The sequence below is a fragment of the Engystomops pustulosus genome, chromosome 9 (genome assembly GCF_040894005.1).
Source record: "Engystomops pustulosus chromosome 9, aEngPut4.maternal, whole genome shotgun sequence".
NCBI lineage: Eukaryota > Metazoa > Chordata > Amphibia > Anura > Leptodactylidae > Engystomops > Engystomops pustulosus.
In genome coordinates, this window is record NC_092419.1 from 34100811 (window position 1) to 34124305 (window position 23495).

At 39.5% G+C, this 23495-nt stretch overlaps 2 protein-coding genes across 3 annotated transcripts in view; both read right to left on the reverse strand.

Annotated features, from left to right (window-relative positions):
- Positions 1 to 23495, reverse strand: part of LOC140077158 (P2R1A-PPP2R2A-interacting phosphatase regulator 1-like) — a 981687-nt gene that overhangs the window by 404189 nt on the left and 554003 nt on the right. The window lies entirely within an intron of this gene.
- GPC3 (glypican 3) overlaps positions 22940 to 23495 on the reverse strand; it is a 296911-nt gene continuing 296355 nt past the window's right edge. For both annotated transcript variants that reach the window (XM_072123247.1, XM_072123246.1), the window contains one exon: positions 22940 to 23308. In XM_072123247.1, the coding sequence (XP_071979348.1) occupies positions 23195 to 23308 (114 nt within the window). In that variant the 3' untranslated portion in view covers positions 22940 to 23194. The remainder of the gene's footprint in view (positions 23309 to 23495) is intronic.

Consider the following 23495-nt stretch of genomic DNA (forward strand, 5'->3'; position numbering starts at 1 on the left):
CAGTCCTCTTTCACAAAAGGGCAGTGCTGACCCACTGAAGAGAGCAGAGGTCGCGCATGCGCAGATTTCACCCTTCTGTCCATGCTTGCGTTCCACTCCTTTGCTTGTTTGAAGGAGGTCTGGTGCAGTGGGACCACGGTTTGGATGAAGCGGTCATGTGACTCCCCAGCAACGTCCATTTTATGGAACGACGAAGGACCAAAGGTGCAGCTGGTAGGTTTTTTCTCAGAGGTGCCAGCACAACAATAGCACCTTTTTGTGACATTTTGTAAGCACATCTTCAATTACATAACAATGGAGAATATGTGGCACACACACATATTTTTTCGCATCATAACCACCAATTAAAAGAATAAATATAACATCATGAACCCCAAAAGACCTGCTGAGTCTAGAGGCCATCTTCCCTTGTGAAATGCTTCGAGCTAGGCAGCCCACTAGTATTATTTCAGCACTTCCAACAAAGCATAATAAATGAGTGAATGTGGTGCACCACAGATATGGTTACCAACCATCAGCTGGATAGCAGATGGGCATCATGTTTCAAATGTACAGTAAAGTCACTTGAGTCAAAAATACTTTTTTCTTCATCAACCAGACATTCCTCTCCATAAAATGGCACAAGATGGTAGGTCCTGTGATTCTAACTGTCCATGATCTACTTTCCAAGAGCTTAATCACTTCTTTACTGATACGTCTTACAGCAGTAAGGGCTGTATGGTGAGAGCTACAATGTCTATGCTTCACAAGGGTGCCACTTGGATCTTGCCATCTTGGATGACTAATCGGTGCCCCCCTTAATATCAGTGGAGGGCACCAACTGGTTGCGATGACAGAGGCTCTTATAGGTGTCATTAGGTCTTCAATTGCCGGAGACAGACAGAAATACAGAAGCAGTTTATTCACAATATACTGCAATACAGTTGTATTGCAGTATATTGTATGAGTGATCAGACCCCTGAGGGTTAAAATACCCTAGGGCAGTGATGGAGAACCTTTTTTACACCGAGTGCCCAAACTACAACCAAAATCCACGTATTTACCGGGAAGTGCCAACATGGCATTTTAGGCAGTAACTTATTGTTATCTGTTCATCCACATCTTTCAATCATATCGACCCCCTGAGGTCACCAATACAGTAGAAAGAAGGCGGGAAAATACAGACTCTCGTTATAGCTTCTCTCCAGGGTCTCTCTGTAGAGGAAGAATGGTTGGTCCAGCAAGAGGACCTCCAAAGATAATGCAGTTCCGTCCACACCTTCTCACTTTTCCCGCAGTTCCAATCAGCCAATGATGTGTCGCTTTAAAATAGCGCTAAGAGCAGCATCTCTTAAGTTGCCTGGGACTGCAGGAAGATTTGGTGGATTTGGTCCTATTTGGAGACCTCCTGGGGTCATCCCAGTGTCTGAGTGCCCACAGAAATGGCTCCGAGTGCCACCTCTGGCACCCGTGCCATAGGTTCGCCACCACTGCCCTAGGGGACCCAAAAAAAAAAAAATTAATAATGTGTAAAAATTTAAATCAAACCCACCCCCACATGTAAAAATATGTACAATCTATCAAATGCTATTTTCCCAGCGTTGCACCCCAACACATAAAAATTGAAATAATAAGTGATCAAAAGGTCATATAGTCAGGCCATAAAAAATGACACTGTACACCGTTCTATACACTGAAGTATAAAAACGTGAAAATGTTATTGGTGTCAGAATATGACAAAACTAAGAATTTATATTTGTGCAAAAGATTTATCTTTTAAAACATAATGAAACCTATATAAATTTGCTATCTTTGTGATTTTACCGACCCAATGAATAAAGGGGAGGTGTTATTTAGAACACACATAAAAAGATGTAAAAACAGTAAACAGAAAACTAAAAAAGATATGGCTTGTGGAAAGAGGGGAGTAAAAGGGGAAACACAAAAATGAAAAAGATCCTAGAAAGGAAACAGTTAAGATTGTATTCATGTATGATGGATCCATCATTGGTGATGGATCTCACTGCTACAGTGGAGGTGCCTGGCTGGCCTACATTCTAAAAACAGTTGCAAACATTTGCTGCCTCCTATGGCTGCCAGCAGTGGCATCGCTAGTTTAAAAGATCCTGGGCCTGGGCGCCAGATTTTTTGACCTGCGCCTCTTTGCCCTCTATCCAGGCTCTCACATCTATCTGTTTCTGGACACAGATAGCGGTGAGTACTGTAGTGAAGCAGGGGCATGAGCTCCATACTCCACTACAGAAAGCAGGAGACCAGTGATAACATTACAACGGGCCTCCCAGCAGCTGACTGCAGAGGCGCACATTACTAGGGTGTCTGTGTGGCATAGTAATAAAAATAACATTGGAAAATACAGCTAAAACGTTAAGATATGTTTAAGGCTAGGTTCACACGTGATTTTTCTGAATGAGGGAGTGCTCTTGGGGGATATGCCAGGCACACCCATAGATATCACCAGATAGACAGGGCTTTTTTACTATGAGAACTGTCAATCTGTGGAATAGCCTGCCTCAGGCCCTAGTCACAGTAGGGACAGCAGAGAGCTTCAAGAAGGGTCTAGATGCCTTTTTACACCTAAATAACATTGATGGTTATGTGATAAAGAATTGTTACCCATAAATCTCTTCCTCATCCAATCCTTTCCCTTCCTTGGTTGAACTTGATGAACATGTGTCTTTTTTCAACCATATAAAATATAATATATACTGGCATATGGAGGCATAGTTTTTGTCTCCATCTGCAAATTATAAATACTATGCAAAACACAGGATGGAAAATACAGAAAGCTACTTTCTTTCCATGTTACTTCCTCTTGCTGTACTACATGTACACTTAGTGGAAGCCATCTTAGCCTATAGGGGATGGATGCAGAATTCCTGTCCCCTCCCATTCTCTGTTGAGTGCACACTCAGGTAGGAGAGTGATATCACTCGAGAGAGACATCAGTTTCTGGGGGAGGAACAGGAGTGGAGATGAGCGCACCCGAGGGTCTAGTTTGGCTGTCTGACCTGATAGCCAGGGATATGATTGGCCAAAGTGACACATTTTGGCCAGTCATAGCCATTGCTAGTCGCTAGCTGCGTTAGTTTTCTGGATCCGGCCTCCCATCTGGCAAAATATCCGGGTCAGACGGCAAAACCTGACCATTGGGTCCAATCATCTCTAAACAGAAGGTATAGGTATGTCACTGTGTAGGCATACCATGGAATATATCTGTGCCCAACGTTGCATGGAGAGGATGGGGATTCTTCCGACGTGTCCTTACAACGGCAAACACTGTGATATGTATGCAGCTTAAGTATTCCTTTACATTAAATGTAAAATTCGGTAAAAATGTGAAAATCATAGACTATTTGTCAATCTGTCGATACATAGTTACAGTTGATATGAAATACTGTATAAACAAACATATAATAAAGGCCCTCGGGGCTGCCGGTTATGACATCATAAGCCTGGAAACAGCTGTGGTGATTTCTTTTCACCTATGGGGACACTGCTTCCTATATAATGGATTACTGAGGGCAGCCTGAAAAATGATATCTCCAACCAAAGGCCTGGGAATATTTATCTTATCTGCAAACCTTGTGAAAATATTTCCTAAAATCCAGAAGATAAGTTTTAGCGTTATAGACCAAATGTGTTTAATGTAACGACGTTATGTCAGCAAGGATTTAGCGGGGGCTACAATATGTTCTTGTACTTGGTCAAAATATTTCAGCGCCTACAATAATAATAGAAGATTATGGAACGAGATAAAAACACTTATAAATTACTCCGAAAACACAGACTGTTTTACTTACAATTGGTTCCATTAGTTAAAAAAAAAAAAATCATATCGATGTGACAATTATTTCATTATTCTAGGATTGTTCCAGACTTGGCAGTAAATGTAAGTTTTATAAGAATTTTCCACTGTTAAAGTATTTATATTGTTTTTATTTCATTGAACTAGAAGCCACGATATTTATTATTATATTCTTATGTTCTGGGCCCGGCCTAAGTATGAGAAATAAGTGACATTTTTCTGCATTAACCGTTTTTTTGCATTAATCAGTTTTATGTGATATGTACCAGGCAGTCCCCGGGTTACGTACAGAATAGGTTCTGTAGGTTTGTTCTTAAGTTGAATTTGTATGTAAGTCGAAACTGTATATTTTATAATTGTAGATCCAAACAAAAACATTTTTTGCCCCAGTGATAATTGGAGTTTCAAAATTTTTTGTTGTAATTGGACCAAGGATTAGCAATAAAGCTTCATTAGGATGGGTTTTCATTGCAGACTGCTGATTATTTTAGCCTATAGTGAAGCATCCAGAGAGCTTTACCAGAGGTCACAGTGGGCAGACGGGTCGTCTGTAAGTCAGGTGTCCTTAAGTAGGGGATCGTCTGAAGGTGTGCTGTATGTATAGAACAATAGAAATAGAAATAGAAAGAGTCCTTGTAGTTCCCAACAGAGATGAGCAAATCATTCAAGAGTCACTTTGCTGAATTTTCTCTCAAACTTTGTTTCGGGTCCGAATTTATTCAGTGAACACTGGACAACACTTTAATTTAATTGGACTGCGTTATCGGAGGAAGTATCCTGTTCCACTGTTGTCTTTATATAACCTTATTCGATGTCTTTATCCCTCCTTGCCTCGAGCTAGGAGATTAGATGGCAAGCTTAGCTTTTGCCAGGAAACTTTTGCCTGTAGCTGCAATATATTGTATATGTAAGAATAAAGATAATGATTTTTGACCCATCTTCCAGAGTTCACGTTGCTTTTGTTTTTAATGAAATTAAGTTATTTACTGTGTCCTTGTTGTCCAAATAAGAAAGTTCTTGAACTCCCTTTCTCAGAACTGAAGTGCTTGGAGTCATATGCATATCATTCCCTTTACTAGCTGAGCACATGGATGGTGTGCACCAGTGGTTGAGGCACTGCAAAGGTTATTGATGTGCAAACATTGGAGGCCCCATCTGTCCTTATAGAGTTAATAAGTGAGGGAGCACAAGGTTGTCACAAGTAGATAGCAGCCGTGGAGGATTGCACAGACAAGTCTCTTCAGAAGTATCCCCACAAGGAGAGTGCCGGGGCCCAGAAGCTCCTTAGGGGGTCATAAAAGGCCTCAGGGTTCTTGAGATGAACACAGCTACAGAGAGGCCAGACCTTAAGGGAACATTGCTCAGGTTTGTAGTCTTTGGCTTGGACACTATAATTAGTTGTGACAACCTAAGCCAGGCTGCTTGGTTCATCACATTATACCCTTTGATGAGGCATGAAGATGGGAGGAGCAAGCGATGGTTTGGTCTATTCTGGTGCTACATTGTTGTAGCACTTTCACTTTATAGAAAAAAAGTCTTTTTTGGAAAACGTTTAGGATGGGCCTATTCCTTTGTACCTTTTCTTATTACGAGCGACATTTACTAAAAAATGCAACTTTGTGCCATCTTCAGAAGATCTGGATATTATTAATTAGACTGCATGCCTGCATAACTATTGTAAATAACTATCATATTATGTAATTGTTTGACAATATTTGTCTTTGGGAAACCCTTTTTAGTTCATCTTTAATGAGGCAATTGGGATCATCTCCCAGAGTTTTTTCTTCTTCTTCAGGATCCATACAGCATTAGTTGAACTTTATGGACCTGTGTCTTTTTCTGCCTTAAGACCAATGTTGCTAAGCTTATACCTGCTCAAAAAAGTGCTGTACCTTATAGGAGTCATTATGTTTGTTACTAAGCAGCCCTTTAACACTTGCCAATGAAAAGTGAAATCATGAGGTTATATTTCATAAAATAAGGATTACGAGACTTTTACAACAGAATATCCTCTAAGATTTTCTAAATAAACACCTCGATCCAGAGATCTCGGCATCTGCACAGTCATTTAATGAAGTCAACTTTACGGCACATGTGCCGTAGGTCTGCGGCATGTGCAATGAGGTTTGTCCCAAAAGCCCTCACAGGTTCCCTTTAACTATATTTTTGGCAGTTTTCCCCTTGGATTTTCAACTGTTCCTGAGTAGGTTGGGGGCAACTCCCAGCTAAGTTGTCTTTCACAGGCAGCACTAGGAGAAAATTATAGATTATGTTCCCTAGCTCTTTGCAACTCACTCAAAAGCATGAATCCTATATAGAGCATTATAGAAATGTATTAACTACCGTATATACTCGAGTATAAGCCAAGTTTTTCAGCACAGAAAATGTGCTGAAAAACCCTAACTCTCAGGAAAAAAATATAAAGTGTACTCACCTTCCGACGCCCTCTCCCCCGGCACCGGCATCGGCACACACTAGAATGTAAGCGAGTGGCTGATGTCATGGTGCTTGGGACGGACCATGGGGGTTGGAAGGTAAATACACTTTTTGTTTTTTTCCTACAGGCATCATATTAGGGGCAGTGGCTGCAGGCTATATACTGGGGGGAAGGGCTTCAGGCTATATACTGGGGGAGGCAGGAGCTGCAGGCTATATACTGGGGGGAGGCAGGGGCTGCAGGCTATATACTGGTGAGGCAGGGATTAGTGGCTATCTACTACAGGGACTGACAGGCTATATACTACAGGGGCAGGCTATACTTTTGATTTTGTTGTTATTTAGCTATAAATAATTTAATGTTCTAAAAAAAATCATCTAAATTCTACTTTTTAAGATAAAATATACTATAAAGATACTCTATCCCTTTCATTTTGTAAATGATTTATGTCACAGATTCAACAAGATAAAAAAAAAAATTTTTCCTTACATTTCCTGATTTTTTTTTTTTGTTTCTTTTCCCAGGAACCTCAACAAGCTCTCTTTAAACATTAACATGTTTAGATATTACTCTTCTGTCTGAGAATTACAAGACGCAGCGATACAGCCAAGGCCTTTGTTACAATTTTCATGTGGTATTCTTTACCATTAAATTATTTGCTTTTAACAGAGTTTATTTATTGCTCCATTTCACTCTTCAATGAACTGAAGTTCAAGAGAAGTATTTTTGAAGATAAACCAAACCTCTTTTCTTCTGGGTTTTTTTCCTCTTCCTAAGAAGACGCATGAAACAAAATCCTGATCTTTTGTTCTGCGGTACAGACAGGTTTCGTGGGACATTATGGTATGGATGGATTATTTTTCAGTGGAGATATATTTATTTAAGTGCTATTTATTTAGAGAGGAGCACTCTGACTTGTCAAGCTCCTGAAATCCCATGACTGCTAAGCAGGTCTACTCCACTGAATACTAAAATCGAGTTGTTTTAGAAAGCATATTACGTAGGGTTCATGGTTACCAACATGTCTCTTGAACACCTCAATGAAGTTTAAGATGCATTTAGATTTTTTTTTTCTATGGCTCCTTGTGCCGTTGTTCTGTATTGTTCTGGAAATTAAAAATTCTTAGTCTTTTTTAAATTGAGGTCAACAATTGTCCATTATTATCCCTGTAAGGATGGGATAAATGGTCTTCTGTGTCTATAAAAATTAATTGAGAGACATTTACAAAAGAGTTTTACTTGGGATTTGGTATGTCTGTGGTGGTCTTGTTTTATGGTTGACGTTGTGTAGTACTATCATGCAACTTTCAAAGTCTAGAAAATTCTCGATACATGTGCATGCCTGGTTCTGGATATAAGACTCTGCAAGGTGGAAGCTTATCTCCATGGAGAGTAAGGAATAATACTAATCTTTATACTGTGCTAACGGGAGGGAAGAGCAGTGAATACTAAATATGGGGGCTTGAATAACTGATAAGCGTCCGGAGCCAGAAGGTGCTCAGGGAACGTATGCCAGAGCACCCTTTGGCTGATTTACATACAGGCAGTCCCCAGGTTAAGTACAAGATAGGGTCTGGAGGTTTGTTCTTAAGTTGAATTTGTATGTAAGTCAAAACTGTATATTTAATAATTGTAGATCCAGACAAAAGAAAATTTGGCCCTAGTGATAATTGAAGTTTAAACATTTTTTGCTGTAATGGGACCAAGGATTATCAATAAAGCTTCATTACAGACACCTTACTGCTGATTGTTGCAATCCGGGACTATAGTAAAGCATTCAGAAAGCTTCACCAGTGGTCAAAGGGTCTGTCTGTAACTATGGGTTGTCCGTAAGTCGGGTGTGTCGGGTGTAAAAGATGCTTGAAATGAATAAGATAAACGTGCCCAATACCCCCTAAGGTAGCGAGCATGTGAGTGGGGACAGTCTACCACGCTAAATCTTAAGGCTACGTGTGCATGTTCATGCAGAACTGAACAGACACTTCTGACAGTGACTTATCTCCTAGAAGATAAGAATATATCTAACCTACAGTATATACAACTTGTCAGATACATATTGCCACCTTCACTATAGAGCTATAATTTACTTTTATAATTTTTACCCTTATTTACTTTACTTTCATTTACTTTACATCCATTTTAATATGTATAAACATGGGGGCATATTTATCAGGACCGCTGCGCCATGCCCTGAAATAATCGCAAATGCTAGCTTATGGCTAGCACTTTTGACTATTTTGCCCTCTCCGGCACCTTCATGCCAGTTGGGCGTGAAGGGGCGTGACGGGGGCGTGGCCGGCTGACCAGAGGCTGCGGATGGATGGGAGATGGACTTTTCATATGTCGGAAGCCTCTTGATGTATGCCGCTGTGAAAATGCAGTGGCATTGCTATCATACGCTGGCGCACGAGCTCCGTCGTATGATAAATATGCCCCATGATGTCTATCTCATAGTCCGTGCATGTTCCCTATATCTGCCGTTACATAACCGAATGATTGAGGGAAAAGCATCTCCAAGAACGCTCAAGTAAACCATCCAACAAATTTCTCTTTTGTTGCCTTGTGAATCAGTCAGCATTCAGTCTTATAAGGAGCTATTATTTTGGAAAAATCAGTTTATTAAAATAAAACAACTCCTTTAAAGGGGTATTCCCATGAAGACAAGTTTCTTATATGTACTCAGGATAACAAAATAACACATTCTCCAATTCACTGTTATTAACAAAAATGCAGCATTTCACAGACATAAGTCCAACCTGTGTCTATCAGTTGTGCTGTACACAATTTCAGTTTCCCCTAGACATGACCCTGTAACTTCTGAATTAGGGTCCGGTGCCATCTTGGATTTTTGTGTGAGATCGAGGAGCTGAGATTCTGTCTGTCTCTGCCACGCCCACTGAACGGAGCTCAGAGACACTCACTGATCACTTCCTGCCAGGACAGAGCCGAGCGAGAGGCTGCAAACTACAAACTACAAGGAGATAAGTGATCCGGGGAAGGGGGAGGCAGGCACATATCTGGAAGATGCAGCAGAGCTCACAGTGTAACAGTCTGTCAGCCTCTGTGTAAAAGGCATCATGCATCTCATGCATCTCTGAACTGTCTCACCTCTATATATATGTTAGTGTGTTAGTACAGAAGCCAGATGAAAGTGCATATACACCTGTACCCTCATAATGTAACCACATTGTCACCCCACAGATCCATATGGGTCATAAAGTGTTTTCTTAGAGAGTCCCTGCCCACACCCTGGAATCTTACACTGGGCAGCTTAGGGAGTGATAGGAGCTAAAACTGCAATAACACTGAGTAAAATTGTAAAGTAAGGGGTTAAAATAATCTTTATTGTGTTAACATGACTAGAGGATTCAGATGTGAGAATTTTCTTTTGTAGGAAAACCCCTTTAAGACTTAAAGACCAGATACATGAAGCATAGATACAGTGTATATGTGGTCTGGGATTGAGACTTCTCTCTTAAAGTCTAGGAATTTGGCTCAGTCTGACTATAAAAGATACTTGAATTGCAAAAAAGAAGGGTGTGAGTGCCAATAATGTAAAGAAGGAACAACAAGAGCCTAGAAAACTTGGGATCGGCACTAAAAGAATTCCTTTATGTCAGCACTGTGAATAGGAAAATATGTGTGATATGTGCTGTAATAAATCATTCTTAACTGGTAAAATTAAATAATATACAGATATAAAATAATATTATCCACACCTATTACAATAACGACACCTAGTAAGGAATAATACCATTACCAGTCTGCAGTTGGTTTCTGGAAGCTTTTTTATAGACATGAGGTCATTTTCTGTACCTCCTAAAGTGATACAATTTTTTATTCATCTTCTTATTGTCTGCTTTAGAATATGAGAGTTGTTTAGGTCCTCTATTTTAGTCACTATGAGGGTCATTTATTACTGACTTTCAAACAGAAAACTGGTGTGTTTTCCCCTTGCTGCGCCTGTTGCACCATATTTATGAAGTGTCGACGCCACAATATTGGTGCTTTTCCAACACAAACAAATTTTTTTTTTTTTTTTGGGGGGGGGGGGGTGCACATTTTGGGTGGCACTTGTGAATCCGACACTTTTCTTGAGCATCTACTTGGCTACAGAGCTGGTTTATTTTGGCTTATTTTTTGTGGGACATGTTGTACTTTGCAACAGTTTCATTCTGCAGTACATATGTTTTAATGATCACTTTTTATTGCATTATTTGCAGGATTCAATAGGTAAAAGTTATTATTTTTTGGCATGTTTTTTAAGTTTTTTTACGGCGTTCATCGTGCGGGTTCAATAACTATTTAATTTTATGCTATGGATTGTTACAGATGCGGTTATACTATATATGTGGGGTTTGTGTTATGATTTAGGCTTTTTTTTAGCATTATATGTCTCTTTAGATGTTATGGGGCTTATGGACATTTTTATTGATTTATTACTTTATTTTTTATTGAAAAACTTTTTTAACATTTTTACTATTTCCACTATGGGACATGAACAAGCAATCATCTGAATGCTTGGTCATGATAATACTCTGCAATACTAATGTATTGCAGAGTATTAGCAGTGTCAGTCTATGCACATGCTTAGGCTGACACTGTGCCTTTAAGATGACGTCATAGACGCCAGCACTATCCCTGTAAGGATGTAAGAAGTAGCCTTCTCTGGGTATAAAACTTAATTGAGAAACATTTACCCTTAAGTATTACTTACTTTACAATAAAACGTAGAGAAGAAGAAAATATTGGTGCAATTGGATACAATATTGGACACCTTATTTTCAAAGGAGAATGCGTTTTAAGGGTGTACCATCCTCTTCATCCAGTAGACCATAAAGAAATGACTGGGGTGAAGTGGATGTTGCAGGCTGGAGAGATGTTCAAGTCCTTGCCAGTCATTTCTTTATGATCTACTGGATAGGATGATGAGGTTGGTATACCCAGATTTGTTCTCCTCTACCTCTACCATCTTGTGTCTGAACCTGTGCTTTTTTTTTTTGCAGTCCTATATTTTTTTCTTTTCTTTACTCTATTCCTACTCGGTTGACTGGGATCACCATATGGTAGGACTCCATGCAGCAGGGACTCATATATTTGCTATTCATGTAATAGACATGACAGGTAAACCCAAACGATATGGATAGAAGGAGGAACTTGCTTGTTTTTTACATTTTTCTTTCACTGAACATACTACACTATGCGATTGCTATCTCTTCTCTATTTACCGTATTTTTCCGACAATAAGGCACACCGGATTATAAGGCGCACCATCAATAAATGCCTGCTAAAACATCTAGGTTCATATATAAGGTGCACCGGATTATAAGGCGCACCATCAATAAATGCCTGCTAAAACATCTAGGTTCATATATAAGGTGCACCGGATTATAAGGCGCGCCTTATTATAAGGATGAATGACCAGCAGGTGGCAGACCTGTGCACAGTTCAAGGCAGCTGTTGTCTGTAAGTACAGCTCATATATAAGGCGCACTGGACTATAAGGCGCACCTTTGAGTTCTGAGAAAATCAAAGGATTTTTTGTGCGCCTTTTGTGCCGTCAGAAAAATACGGTATGTGAAGTGTAATCTTTAGCATCCAATAAAATATTGGTGAATATTTATTATTTCAAGTGCTAGAAGTTAACACCTATTAGTTGGCCATGTATGCTCCAAATTGTAACTAAAACTTTTGGCTCAATTTTTGGCAGAAAAAGGTGCAAATGTGAAATAGTAACACGGGGAAAATGCCCTAAATAATGATAGCCTTCAATACCTTTTGTGATAGTTTACTGACTATGATCCACTTTTAGTTATTAGATTCTGCTACTTTTTGGCATGAACTGCACCTAATCAAAGTCCTCAACCCTGATTCCCAACAAATTTGGCAATTACTATGTTTGATCAGCAAGGCTCAAACATTTGTAAAAATATGTTTGATACAATTCTCTTCAAGATGGGAAAATAAAAATGGTAGTCTTAATAAATATGTGCCAGTGTTCTTGAGCTTAGGTGAGCCCCACAGGCTAATTTTCTTGGGTCTTCCAACCAATCTAATGACATCCTAGACTTCTTTGTTGATAAACATCAATGCTAATCACAGAGTGACACTGGAACAGTATGGAAAGCCAATTATTGGCTATTATCTTCCAAAGTTTGAAAAAGAGGATACATACAGCAACAGTGTATGATCTAGAAAAATATATATTTAAAACATAGATACCAGCCCTTAAAGTATTTATAGTGCATGTCAAAAGACTACAGTACTGTTTTATTTTGTGAACCTTACAGCCCCAGTTACCAAATTTCCATTGTAATCTGATTAAGTGATACAATCAAAACCAGAGATTGGCTCTAATAACCCTGCCATTCCTTATCACTTTACGTAGATCCTACACACAATTGTCTAATAACTACATGCCTCATTGCACATGATTACTGCAGTGAGAAAACATGAGTAAATAAGGTCCAGCTGTTCATCAGGGGTAAGTGAGATAACACAAAAGACACATGTATAATGACTTTATCAAGATTTGGGCTGCAGCCATATTTTTTGCCCTGGCTGTAGAATTGTGCAGCGTATGGTAGCAATGAAATCATTCACAATGTGTAGGATTCTAGGATGAAAAGGAACATTTTGATACAATTTGGAGCCTAAAGTATGGCGGCAACAGTACTTTTACTCCAATTCCAAACAGATTTTTCCAAAAGGAAAACTATATATATCACAAATTAATTCCATATGACTCATTGGGGGATATTTATCATACGCTGGCGCTCGTGCGCCAGCGTATGATCGCCCCGCCGCTGCAAATTCGCTGCCCGATACATGAAGAGGCTTCCGCCTCTTCATGTATCGGGCTGCCGGCTGCGCAGCGTTTTTCCTACGCCAGGCAGGGCCTGGCGTAGAAAAAAACGCAACCGGCGACTTTTCACGAATGAAAAGTCGCCGGCAGCAGCGAGTGCGCAGGCGCGGGGACAGTAACGCCCCGCGCCGGCCCACTCCCGTCCGGCCGCGCCCCCCGCTCGGCCGGCCGCGCCCCCCCTTCACGCCCCTTCACGCCCCACTGGCGTGAAGGTGGCGGATTGGGGAAAATAATCGCAAAAGCTAGCAATAAGCTAGCATTTGCGATTATTTCAGGGCCTCTGCGCCACTGGCGGTGCGCAGAGGTCCTGATAAATATCCCCCATTTAGTTTAGTTAATCAATGGTCCTCTCCAAATTCTGGTAAAGTATAGAACGTTTACAAGAAACTGCATCAAGGAAGACCCATTTCTGACAAGCCTTTTCTTGACTACTGACAACTATTCTGTGTACATAGATAGCCCCGCCAGTAATTACAAAAATGGAGACTTGCAAGAATGGGGAACATTTTTTGTCTCACTTCTTTAGGATACATAGGAGACAATTTCTTCAGCCCCATAGAGTGGAGTTACGGTCAAGTGTGTTCTACTTGTGGACCTCCATTATCATATTGCTAAGGGTCCCTGTATTGGATGTTTATAGTACATGTAAATTTCCTCTAAGTTTATACCACCTATTAATTTACTAACTTTTTCTCAGCATTCTACCACCACTGAAACCAGGAGCCGAAGCCAAGCCTTTAAATTACCACCCCCACCCCCCCTTGTCTTACCAAAGCAAAAATGTTTCTGAAATTCCTAATACATCTGGTTTAAGGAATGTTCCACTGTTTTTGGTGCAAATTGCTCATTTTGATTAGTAAATGGGTTTATACAAATAGCAGATCTTCTAAAAAAAATCCCAAGTGTAGATGTAATCCTCTTCACATTCTTCACAAGATAAGATATTAATAAAGATTTGCCCGTTTTCACAAGAGACAAGCCCATTGTCATTAATGTTAATCAACGTCTTGTCACACAAATAATCCCTCATCTTCCTGAAACAACAGAGCAGGATTCAGTTCATAAATCCAATGAGGTCCGACCTATCTGTTGGATTTAGAGACATGCTTAAAACTTCCGATGCATCATTTAATTTGTAAATGGAGCTTGGAAAAATGCCGCATGTCACGCACTCCATTTTTATGCGTTCTCAGGTGAGCTCTTAAGGATACTTCCAATCTCCCAAGTGACGGATCCAGAATCACTTTATTACAACTGGATGAATTCTTGGGAAATTCAGGACTATGTTTCACATTCCCACATAAATCAGTTTTCTACCAATGGTCTATGTATGCATTTAGAGAAAGTGACTAAAATGTGCCAAACTCCATAAATGAAATCAATTTATATGAACTGTAATGCTTATCAGAGAGCAAATTTATTTGTAGTCTTTAGCAATATTTTTCTTTTTTGCCAGTCCATATTTTGAGGTTTTCCAGCTGTTATATGTATCCGGACATGATTTTAATAAAACTTGTAATGCCTTTTGCATAAGTTGAGAACAACTGACTGGACAAGTGAAACTTCATCATGTCCAATCGTTATTTTATATATATAAAGCTGAATAAAGGTTGGGACAAACCAATCAGATATATTAGATAGTAACCTGGTCTTAGTAATATCAGTGGATTAGGCCAAAGCAAATCAGGCATGTAACTATAAGGCGTGCAGAGCTAGTTGTTACTTCTGGGTCCTAGTTTCCAAAGGACTATGAGTACTAGTAATTCTGTGGTTTGTATGGACTGGAAAAACAGACAAAGACAGTGAATCCTAAGAATAAATCTTCTTCACAGATGTCCCTACTGAATTTTCCAGCCCACCCCAAGCAGTCAGTGACAACTGGTCAATGTTCCCTTCCTGTGCCAATGTGCACACAGTAGAGACAAACACTTGACAATAGAAGAGTACATAACAGAGTAATCGACAAACGCAGGTCTGAACCAAGAGAGCATCGCAGTACACAATCCATAGGAAAAACAGAAAACAGGCAAAGGGTCAAGGAATCCAACATACAGAAGTTATAAGAAAGACCGACAAGCTCCAAATAAGACTTATAGCAAGAACAGGTGAAATGGTAGGCAAATATTTTATGAATTGTCAAAGTCCCGGTCCAGAATGAGATTGAACTACTTCCCTGATATCCAGAAAGTTAGACAAACAGGAAAAGTGTGAATGTAGGAAGAATCTGTCCATCTCAACGAACTTAACTGTTTACAATCTATAGCAAATCAACAGGTGACAGTAATCAAAGGATGCTTCCCCAAAAGTCACTTTTAATGCATTGATGCACATCCCACATGTCTTTAACATTCTCTAATTTACTATTGAGCTACAGAGTTTACATCCATCTTAGGGAAAGATCGTAGGGGCACACCCTAGACACTACACTTTTTTCTCTATGATTGCCTTATCTTAATTGGGTCTTACTTCCACATGTGCTCAATGACAATTAGGCATAAATAATAAAAAACATGTCACATTAGATATAGATATGGAGTTATACATGTTATACAAAGTTATGACGTCACAGGGTGACGCCCATGCACGTCTTTTTTAAGCCGCCGGCAGCTTTGCTGGCGGCGATGTGCGGGTTAACACCCGCGATCCGTTCTAGCACTGATCGCGGTTGTTAGCTGTAAGTCTTTGCTGCGATATCCAGCAAAGACTTACCGGCTATGGAGAGGGCTCAGCAGTGAGCCCTCTCCATGTACCCGCGGCCGACCCTTGACGTGCTATTATGTAACAGGTCGTGAAAGGGTTAAAAAAATCTTTTTAATTCATTGCAAAATGCTATCAGAAATTCTTCTGTAGCTGATTCATGTCCTCACAGTCCGGCACTTGGTACAGGTTGACCTGACCTGCTTTAATTATCTTTCTTGGATGCGTGATTCATTGTCCCCTTTACTAATCTGCTAATGTTGATATGTTTATAGATAGATATCTGTGAATTGCAGTAAAGCCCATAGGATATGGAACAAGGGCACAGGGTTGGAACCCCAGTATAGGCCACATTCTTCTCTTCTGAAGACCCATTGCTATCTTTTCTCAAGGAGGCCACCAATTGCGCACGTTATCCCATTTAAAAAGATGAAAGAGGCCTGTAAATGATAATATAAGTAGACCTCAACTATGAGAGACAAAATGAAAAAACTAATTCAGGAAATCACATTGTCTGATTTTTAACAAAATTTTTGTATCTTCTTCTTTAAGAGTTCCCTCTGTCCTTCACTCATTACCTGTAATAATGGCTTCAGTTTTAACTTGTTATCAGTATAAAAGCCACCTTTCCAAAACCTCAAACAGTCACACTCCAAACTCTACTATGGTGAAGACCAAAGAGCTGTCAAAGGACACCAGAAACAAAATTGCCTATAGCAGACTGAATCTGCTATAGCCAAGCAGCTTGGTGTGAAAAAAAATCAACTGTGGGGCCCCTCGATAAGGGGCTCCTCTAAAGATCTCACCCCGCGGGGTCAAAATGATCACAGGAATGATGATCCTGCTGTGCCAGATACGTTCCTTTGCTTAAGCCAGCACATATCCGGGCCCATCTTATGCTTTCTAGAGAGCATTTGGATGTTCCAGGGGAGCACTGAGAGAATGTCATATGGTCAGATGAAACTAAAGTAGAACTGTGTGATAGAAACACAACTGTCGTGTTTGGAGGAGAGTGAATACTGAGTTTCATCCAAAGAGCACCAATGTGAAACATTGGGGTGCCACATCATGCTTTGGAGTTGTGTCTCTTCAAAGGGACCAGGATGACTGATCCGTGTACATGAAAGAATGAATGGAGCCAAGTATCGTGAGAGTTTGGGTGCAAACATCCATCCATCAGCAGGGGCATGGAAGATGAAACGTGGCTTGGTCTTTCAGCATGACAATGCTGCCAAGCACACCACCATCATAAGAAGCATTTCAAGTTCCTGGAGTGGCCTAGCCAGTCTCTAGATCTCAACACCATAGAAAACATTTGGACGGAGTTTAAAGTGTTTCCCAGTGACAGCTCCACCACATCACTACTCTAGAGGAGATCCGCATGGAGGAATGGGCCAACATACCAGAAACAGTGTATGCCAAACTTGTGAAGACTTACAGAAAATGCTTGACCTCTGTTATTGCCAATCAAGCCTATTTCCTTCAGCATGATCTTTTGGGTAAGTGTAGGCATAATCCCATATGAATAAGCCAAAGGCTGAACCACCTTGGCTGTTATGTGTAGTGACACCATTAGTTGCAGATGTGAACTTTCCATTCTGGAGGACACAGAATAATTTTGATGGACTCCTTACAAAACTTTGGTTAAATTTACTATACATTTGACTAGTATAATGTGTTTTCATTAGTCATGTATGGAAATGTAATGTGTGTACATGTGCAAATAGCATAAGGCAGTAAATTAGATTAGACCTCCAGTGATAAAACTGCATTCCTGACCATGTATTAAACCCTTCATACTTGAGCTGCTTCATTAATCAAAGCCAAATAGTTCCGAGAAATAAATCAGTGATGCTATGATAGTCCCTATGGTCTTGTTTTTACAGTTTTCTACATACAATCATTTGTCATTTTATACAAATACTCTGAAAAGAAAATCCCATCACAGTAAGAAAACCAGTCATTTTATTTTACCTTTAAAATAACATCCAAATTCCATCACGGCAATAACCATACAATATCATAGAAGGCACCTAGTGTATACCCTCATATTACACATTGCAACTCTTCAAAGTACACAGACATTTTATTAGTCACCAACTCAATAGTCCAAAAGTCTGAATGTTAAGGCAGGTGTCAATATTTCCCCTAAAGTAAATTGTATTAAAGTATTGGGAATGGAATTGGGTAATATGGAATCCCGGAATAAAGATTCTGGAACTTGAAGAATTTGAAAGGAAAAACACCACTGAAAGGAAACAAACAAAACAGATAATATTGGGACAGTTTTTCTTGTGCCAGAAATGTTCGTTATTTTACAGTCTGAAAGTTAGAGCTCTCTTTTTCGGAGACTTTGCCAATTAAAGCCGACTTGCAGGCAGGTGGAGACTTACAGCCATTCATTCTCGTCTGGGGGATAAAGCGTCTCACTTAGCTAAACCAGTTCCTTACACTGTACTGACGAGATGCAAAGATGTCAAAACAGTACTGTATAGAGTTGGAAATTTGTTCATTTTGGCATTGACATATTGGTTTGGCTTTAATCCTGTATCATGTCATCATGCTTGATGTTAAGGGGGCTACCTCACGTGGTAGCTAAGAACCAATGTTTTTCTTATCCCATCCTGGAAAACGTATTTGTATATTTTGCTATTTTAAACACTATAAGCATCGCATCTAACTAAGATGCATTAATGTTTTAGTTAGAAGGTGTGGTTTTGAAAAGGGAAGTGACTATGGGTGAATTCAGGCGAACATATGCCATAGCCGGGCAGGCATATGTCTGCCACGCTGGAGAGGAGAGATGCACAACCATGCATAAAGGGAAAAATAGGACTTGTGTGTATGGAGTGGTGTGGTGCCACTCTAGTGCGGCACTGTATCTCTCCATGCCTCATATTGCTGTCTATGTGGGGACGTATGTATGGCCGCACGCTTGCATTTGTGTGAAATAGGCCTACAGATGTAATAAAAATATAGCAAAGTTGTTGCACATTTTTAAAAATAAACAAAGCCAACAAATTGGTGGAGAAAATATAGACTGAGGTTAGATCCTGGACAAGAGGAAGTCAGAAGTCTGCTCATGTGGTTTGTCATCAGTGCTGCCACCCACACAACTCTACTCTCCTTGGTCTCACACCAATATTAGACTACATAGTGTAAAGATGCACTGGATTTGTTATCCAGCCTGACCTAGAATACGGATTGACATCGCAAAAAAAAAATATCTAGCTACTATGAAAATCCTGGTGGAAAGGTTAGCCTTGTTACAGTATTCTAGGTGCCATCGGCTTATATGTATTATCAGGTGGTCCAAAAAGAAATAATCATGATGGACACGTTTGTGACATTGTCATGGACATTTTTTTAGACTTCTAGCTAAGTCTGGTTCTCCTCAAACTGCTAGTATTGGAATGTATAAACACATTTTTTGATTATAAAAATGAATGAATAAAGTCATATCATTCTAATGACCGAAACTTCATTACTTGGGCTGAAAAAAGAAAAATAGCATACTGATACATTGCCTCGGGCCCAATTTAATCATAAAACAACTCTACAAACATTCTGGATAGATATGGTTGCGCAACGATAACACTATTGCGTAAACCAAACCTAGACAGAATCCGCCCAACAGCTTTTTTGGAACTCCTAGTATATCTGATTTGATCTCAATGAAATTTGGCAGCCCGAGGTGTCAAGTGCTTCTCTGATAGATATGTTCCGTGTGTTGTGCTACATATGTGTGATCATAACAAAGTGGACGTGGATTTCTTCATTGTCAATGAGGACTATGCTTGGTGTACATATAAATGCAAAAATAAACAAAATGAATCCACCAGAGGAACTGATTCATTACATTTGAGCAAGAGAATGGCGTTTGTATACATTCCACAGAGAACTGGATTACAGACCTAACCTTTAACTTGGTGTGAAAGCCATACTTTGGGCTTTCCAGTAAGCACTTTATGACCCTTAAGTGACCCAATGTTTATGCTTCAAACAGGGGCAGGCTTCCATCCACTTCAGTTCTTCTAACTAAAATATTGTCATATGTTTTACTTTAGCGCGAGCATCTGGGCCGTGTTTTGTAGATTTACATTAAAAAGTGTCATTGTTTTTGTTTGTTGGTTCCCAGCACTTAATGGCGTTATTTATTTGGATGTGCAACATCTGGAGGTGACACAATTTTGTGTGAACTTCTTGTAGATAAGACGGGTTCTGATTTTGTAGCTTGTCCTGATGTCCTTCCTATTTACATGAAGGACTTAGAGTGTTTTACATGAGAAATATTTGGATAACTTTTTGAATATTATTCATCCCACAAAAAATGTTGTTATATATTTTTGGTTTCCTGGGAAACTGAATATTGAACTGAATTGATACTAAATGTTGTGATCTAAATATTCAGGGTACCGCAATGGGATCTGTATATATGCCTGGATTTAACACTGTTATAATAAATTATTGGAAATTCTGCTAATTTCTAACTGTTGGATAATATGAGTATTTGTGGGATCAATAAGTCCCTGTAGCTGATGCACTTCTCTTGATGCCAAGAAATAATGCATTAGTATATTAGTGCATTAGTATATGTTAAAGCCATGATAGCTGAGTGATTCATCAAGGCCAATGCTTGTGATCTAACCAGTACAGCATATTCTTGAAGTGTGTGGGTTCTCTCTTGTTTGTGTGGGTTCTCCCTGTATTTTAGGTTTTTAACTCTTGGTTTTTTGTAATGTGTGTGTCTACGTGTTGGGGCAGGATATTAGGTAAGTTACCAATATACATCTATTAATAGTTCTGCTTTCTTGATATGTAAAGTGAAGCCCACTGTCTTTTCCCTCATCAGCCAGACATTCCTGTCCATAAAATGGCCTCAGATGGAGGGTCATGTGATCTTTACCTGTTTGTGAACAATTGCCCTGCCAAAAGCTTAATCTTACATTCATGAATACTACCATAAGGCTAAAGTCTGGTTTCAGGCTTGGGTTCATCACAATACTAAGGAAGATGCAGGATGTGTTGCCATCTTAGTAACATGCAAAATTAGTAACTTCAATATTTTTATGTAATTCCTAAATAGAGTTATTAAAAGTAACGTGTCAGAAAAAAAGTAATGTACCAGTTTGGTTTGGCTTCATCATAGCAAATATTTATATTATTATCTTTCATAAAAATAATTTCTAGCAGTAGTAATAACAGGTGTACGTGTGCTTTTTACACGTAGAGCCAATGTCCATATGGCAGTATGATAGCAGTCCTAGACAGATGCACTCAGAAAAATCCAAAATGTTACTTATGCCAAAATTTAATTACATTTCTTGTGTAATCTTTTCCAGTAATATAACAGTAACACGGTTCTACTATGTAAGCAGGGTGGCATGGCCTCACATTGAGAAGGAATTTTCACTTCCCCAGTGAGCCATAAACATTAGATTCAGGGCTGACCTCACTGCAGTGCTGTGTCATAAGATTGTTGGAAGTAAGAGAAATCCAGATATTTTCTCATATGGCTCAGCTTAGAGGAATGATTGTTTGTATGGAGAAGTCCCTGTAGGGGATATTTTGCATTATAGTTGATAATAACAGCAACAGGGATCTTTTCTTCTCTTATCGTCTGAAGAACAAATATACATATTCTGATAAAATGTAGAAATATTAGCAGATGAGCAGGACAGGGGTAGAGACAATAATGGAGAGGCCCATACTTATCTTCAGAGTAGACTTACCAGGTGCAACTACTGGGACTATGAAAGTGTAGCTCAATGGTGAACTAGTGCTCGGCAGCAGAGGCAAGTGCAATTGTCCATTGGTCTAGTGCTCCGATTGTGCTCCTAGAACGGGGTTATAAAGGGGTTGCAAACATTGCTGCTTTCTTCCAAAAACAGTTCCACACCTGACCATGACTTAGGCCGGTATTGCAGCACATCTGTATAGAAATGAATGAAGCTTACTTGCAATTCTACGCACTGCCCACAGTTAGGAGAGGAGCTGTTTTTGGATAAAAAGAAGCCATATTTTTTAACCTCTGCTAAACCTCTAAACTATATTGGCTTCTCCTCCTTGGTGGCCCCGGAACATGTATAATCTCTCCAAAATTCCTGCCTATGATTGTGAGGTCCTTTATAAATGTATATAAGGGTAATTTTTCTGTAACACCTACCTTCTGATCCTTAATTGTGAATGTTGCACTTTGGACAAATGCTGGTTCATGTTTCTGAATTTCCCCTATACTTGTTTAGCTTGGCCAAGCATCAGCATGTTAACAAAATAAAAAGGGGGATAAACCCAGACAAAGGATGGTCTATGTTTCTTACTTTTTGATTGGTAAGAACTGGTATACATCAATACACATTAGGTGGTTAACTAGTCCCTCCAAATTTGGTTAAATTGGCCTACATTCAGCTACGGTGTAGGCCACCATTAGTCTCTTCCCACATCTTCAGTTACATATGCCAAGAGACAAAGATATACATGACAGGGATGAATGTAAACTCCCTGCTGCAACGCCTAGTATAGCACCCCTGCCACCCCACCCAAAAGTAATATATCAGCTTATTTATTTTAGTAAGTGGCTCACACCCATGCTGGCATCGCTTGTCAAGAGAAATTATTTTGAGTTGTCAGGTCCTTCATTAAAGCAGGTGACTGCACACCTGATGCTGCCTCCCATTTTGCTGCAGGTGGTGCTGTCTGAGGCAAGAGGCTCAACTCAGTTCATCGATGGTGCTCCCCATACAATATGGGGCCCCATATGTGGATGTGGTTCAATCTTAAGGGGTAAGGTATGAAGGATTGTTAAACAGTTCTTGAAAGGGGTTTAATTTGATCTGATTTCTACACCTCTTCTGGTAGGGTACATAGCGAACTACTCGATGACCATCTACTTTACATTGGTTCAGTTGACTAACCATGTTACCAATAGAGGATAAAAGGATAAGAAAGACAAAGGGAGTATATGGATTGTCAAATTAAGGCCATCTTATACCTTATAATAAATTATCCTCTTACTTAAAAGGTATCAGTTAAATGCATACATACAATCAGTCTTACAATTCTGTGTCCGTCCCAGAAAATGATTAACTACGGAACAATTTATCCATGGAGCAACTCTCAAGAATACCACCAAACATTTGTAAATAAAATCTGTGAACAAAGAAATGTTCTTTATTAATACATTAATAATATTACTATATAAAATTCAGGTTTTTTTTTTTCCAAGAAGACTTTCCAATGGCCTGGGAAAATGTTATAAATTGTAAAATTCAGCTAGGAACATTATGTAGCTACCGGAACAAGAAAGGGTTAAGACTGGAGGATCAGTTCACTGAGACAAGTCCTAACAAGGTAATTGTGAGGGGAAGAAGTGGTTTGGCTGACACAGTCTTTATGCTGTCACTTCCAGACTGGAGGTGGGTGATTTCTCTGCCATTCTGATCCTGCTGGTTTCGCATCTGCTTATTAAATGGAACGTCGTCGATATCCAAATCATAGTCCAATTCTAAAAACAAGAAGACACAGTAATTACTTCCACTGTGGGCTTAACCATCTTCTAGGAGGTCAACTAAACAGATTTTTTTTTGCCCAATGTACTGTAACTCTTTACTAAAAATGTAAGAATTAAGAAAACAATTTAGACACATATACAAATCCGAATGTACAAAACTGAGGACTTTAAGGATGTAATT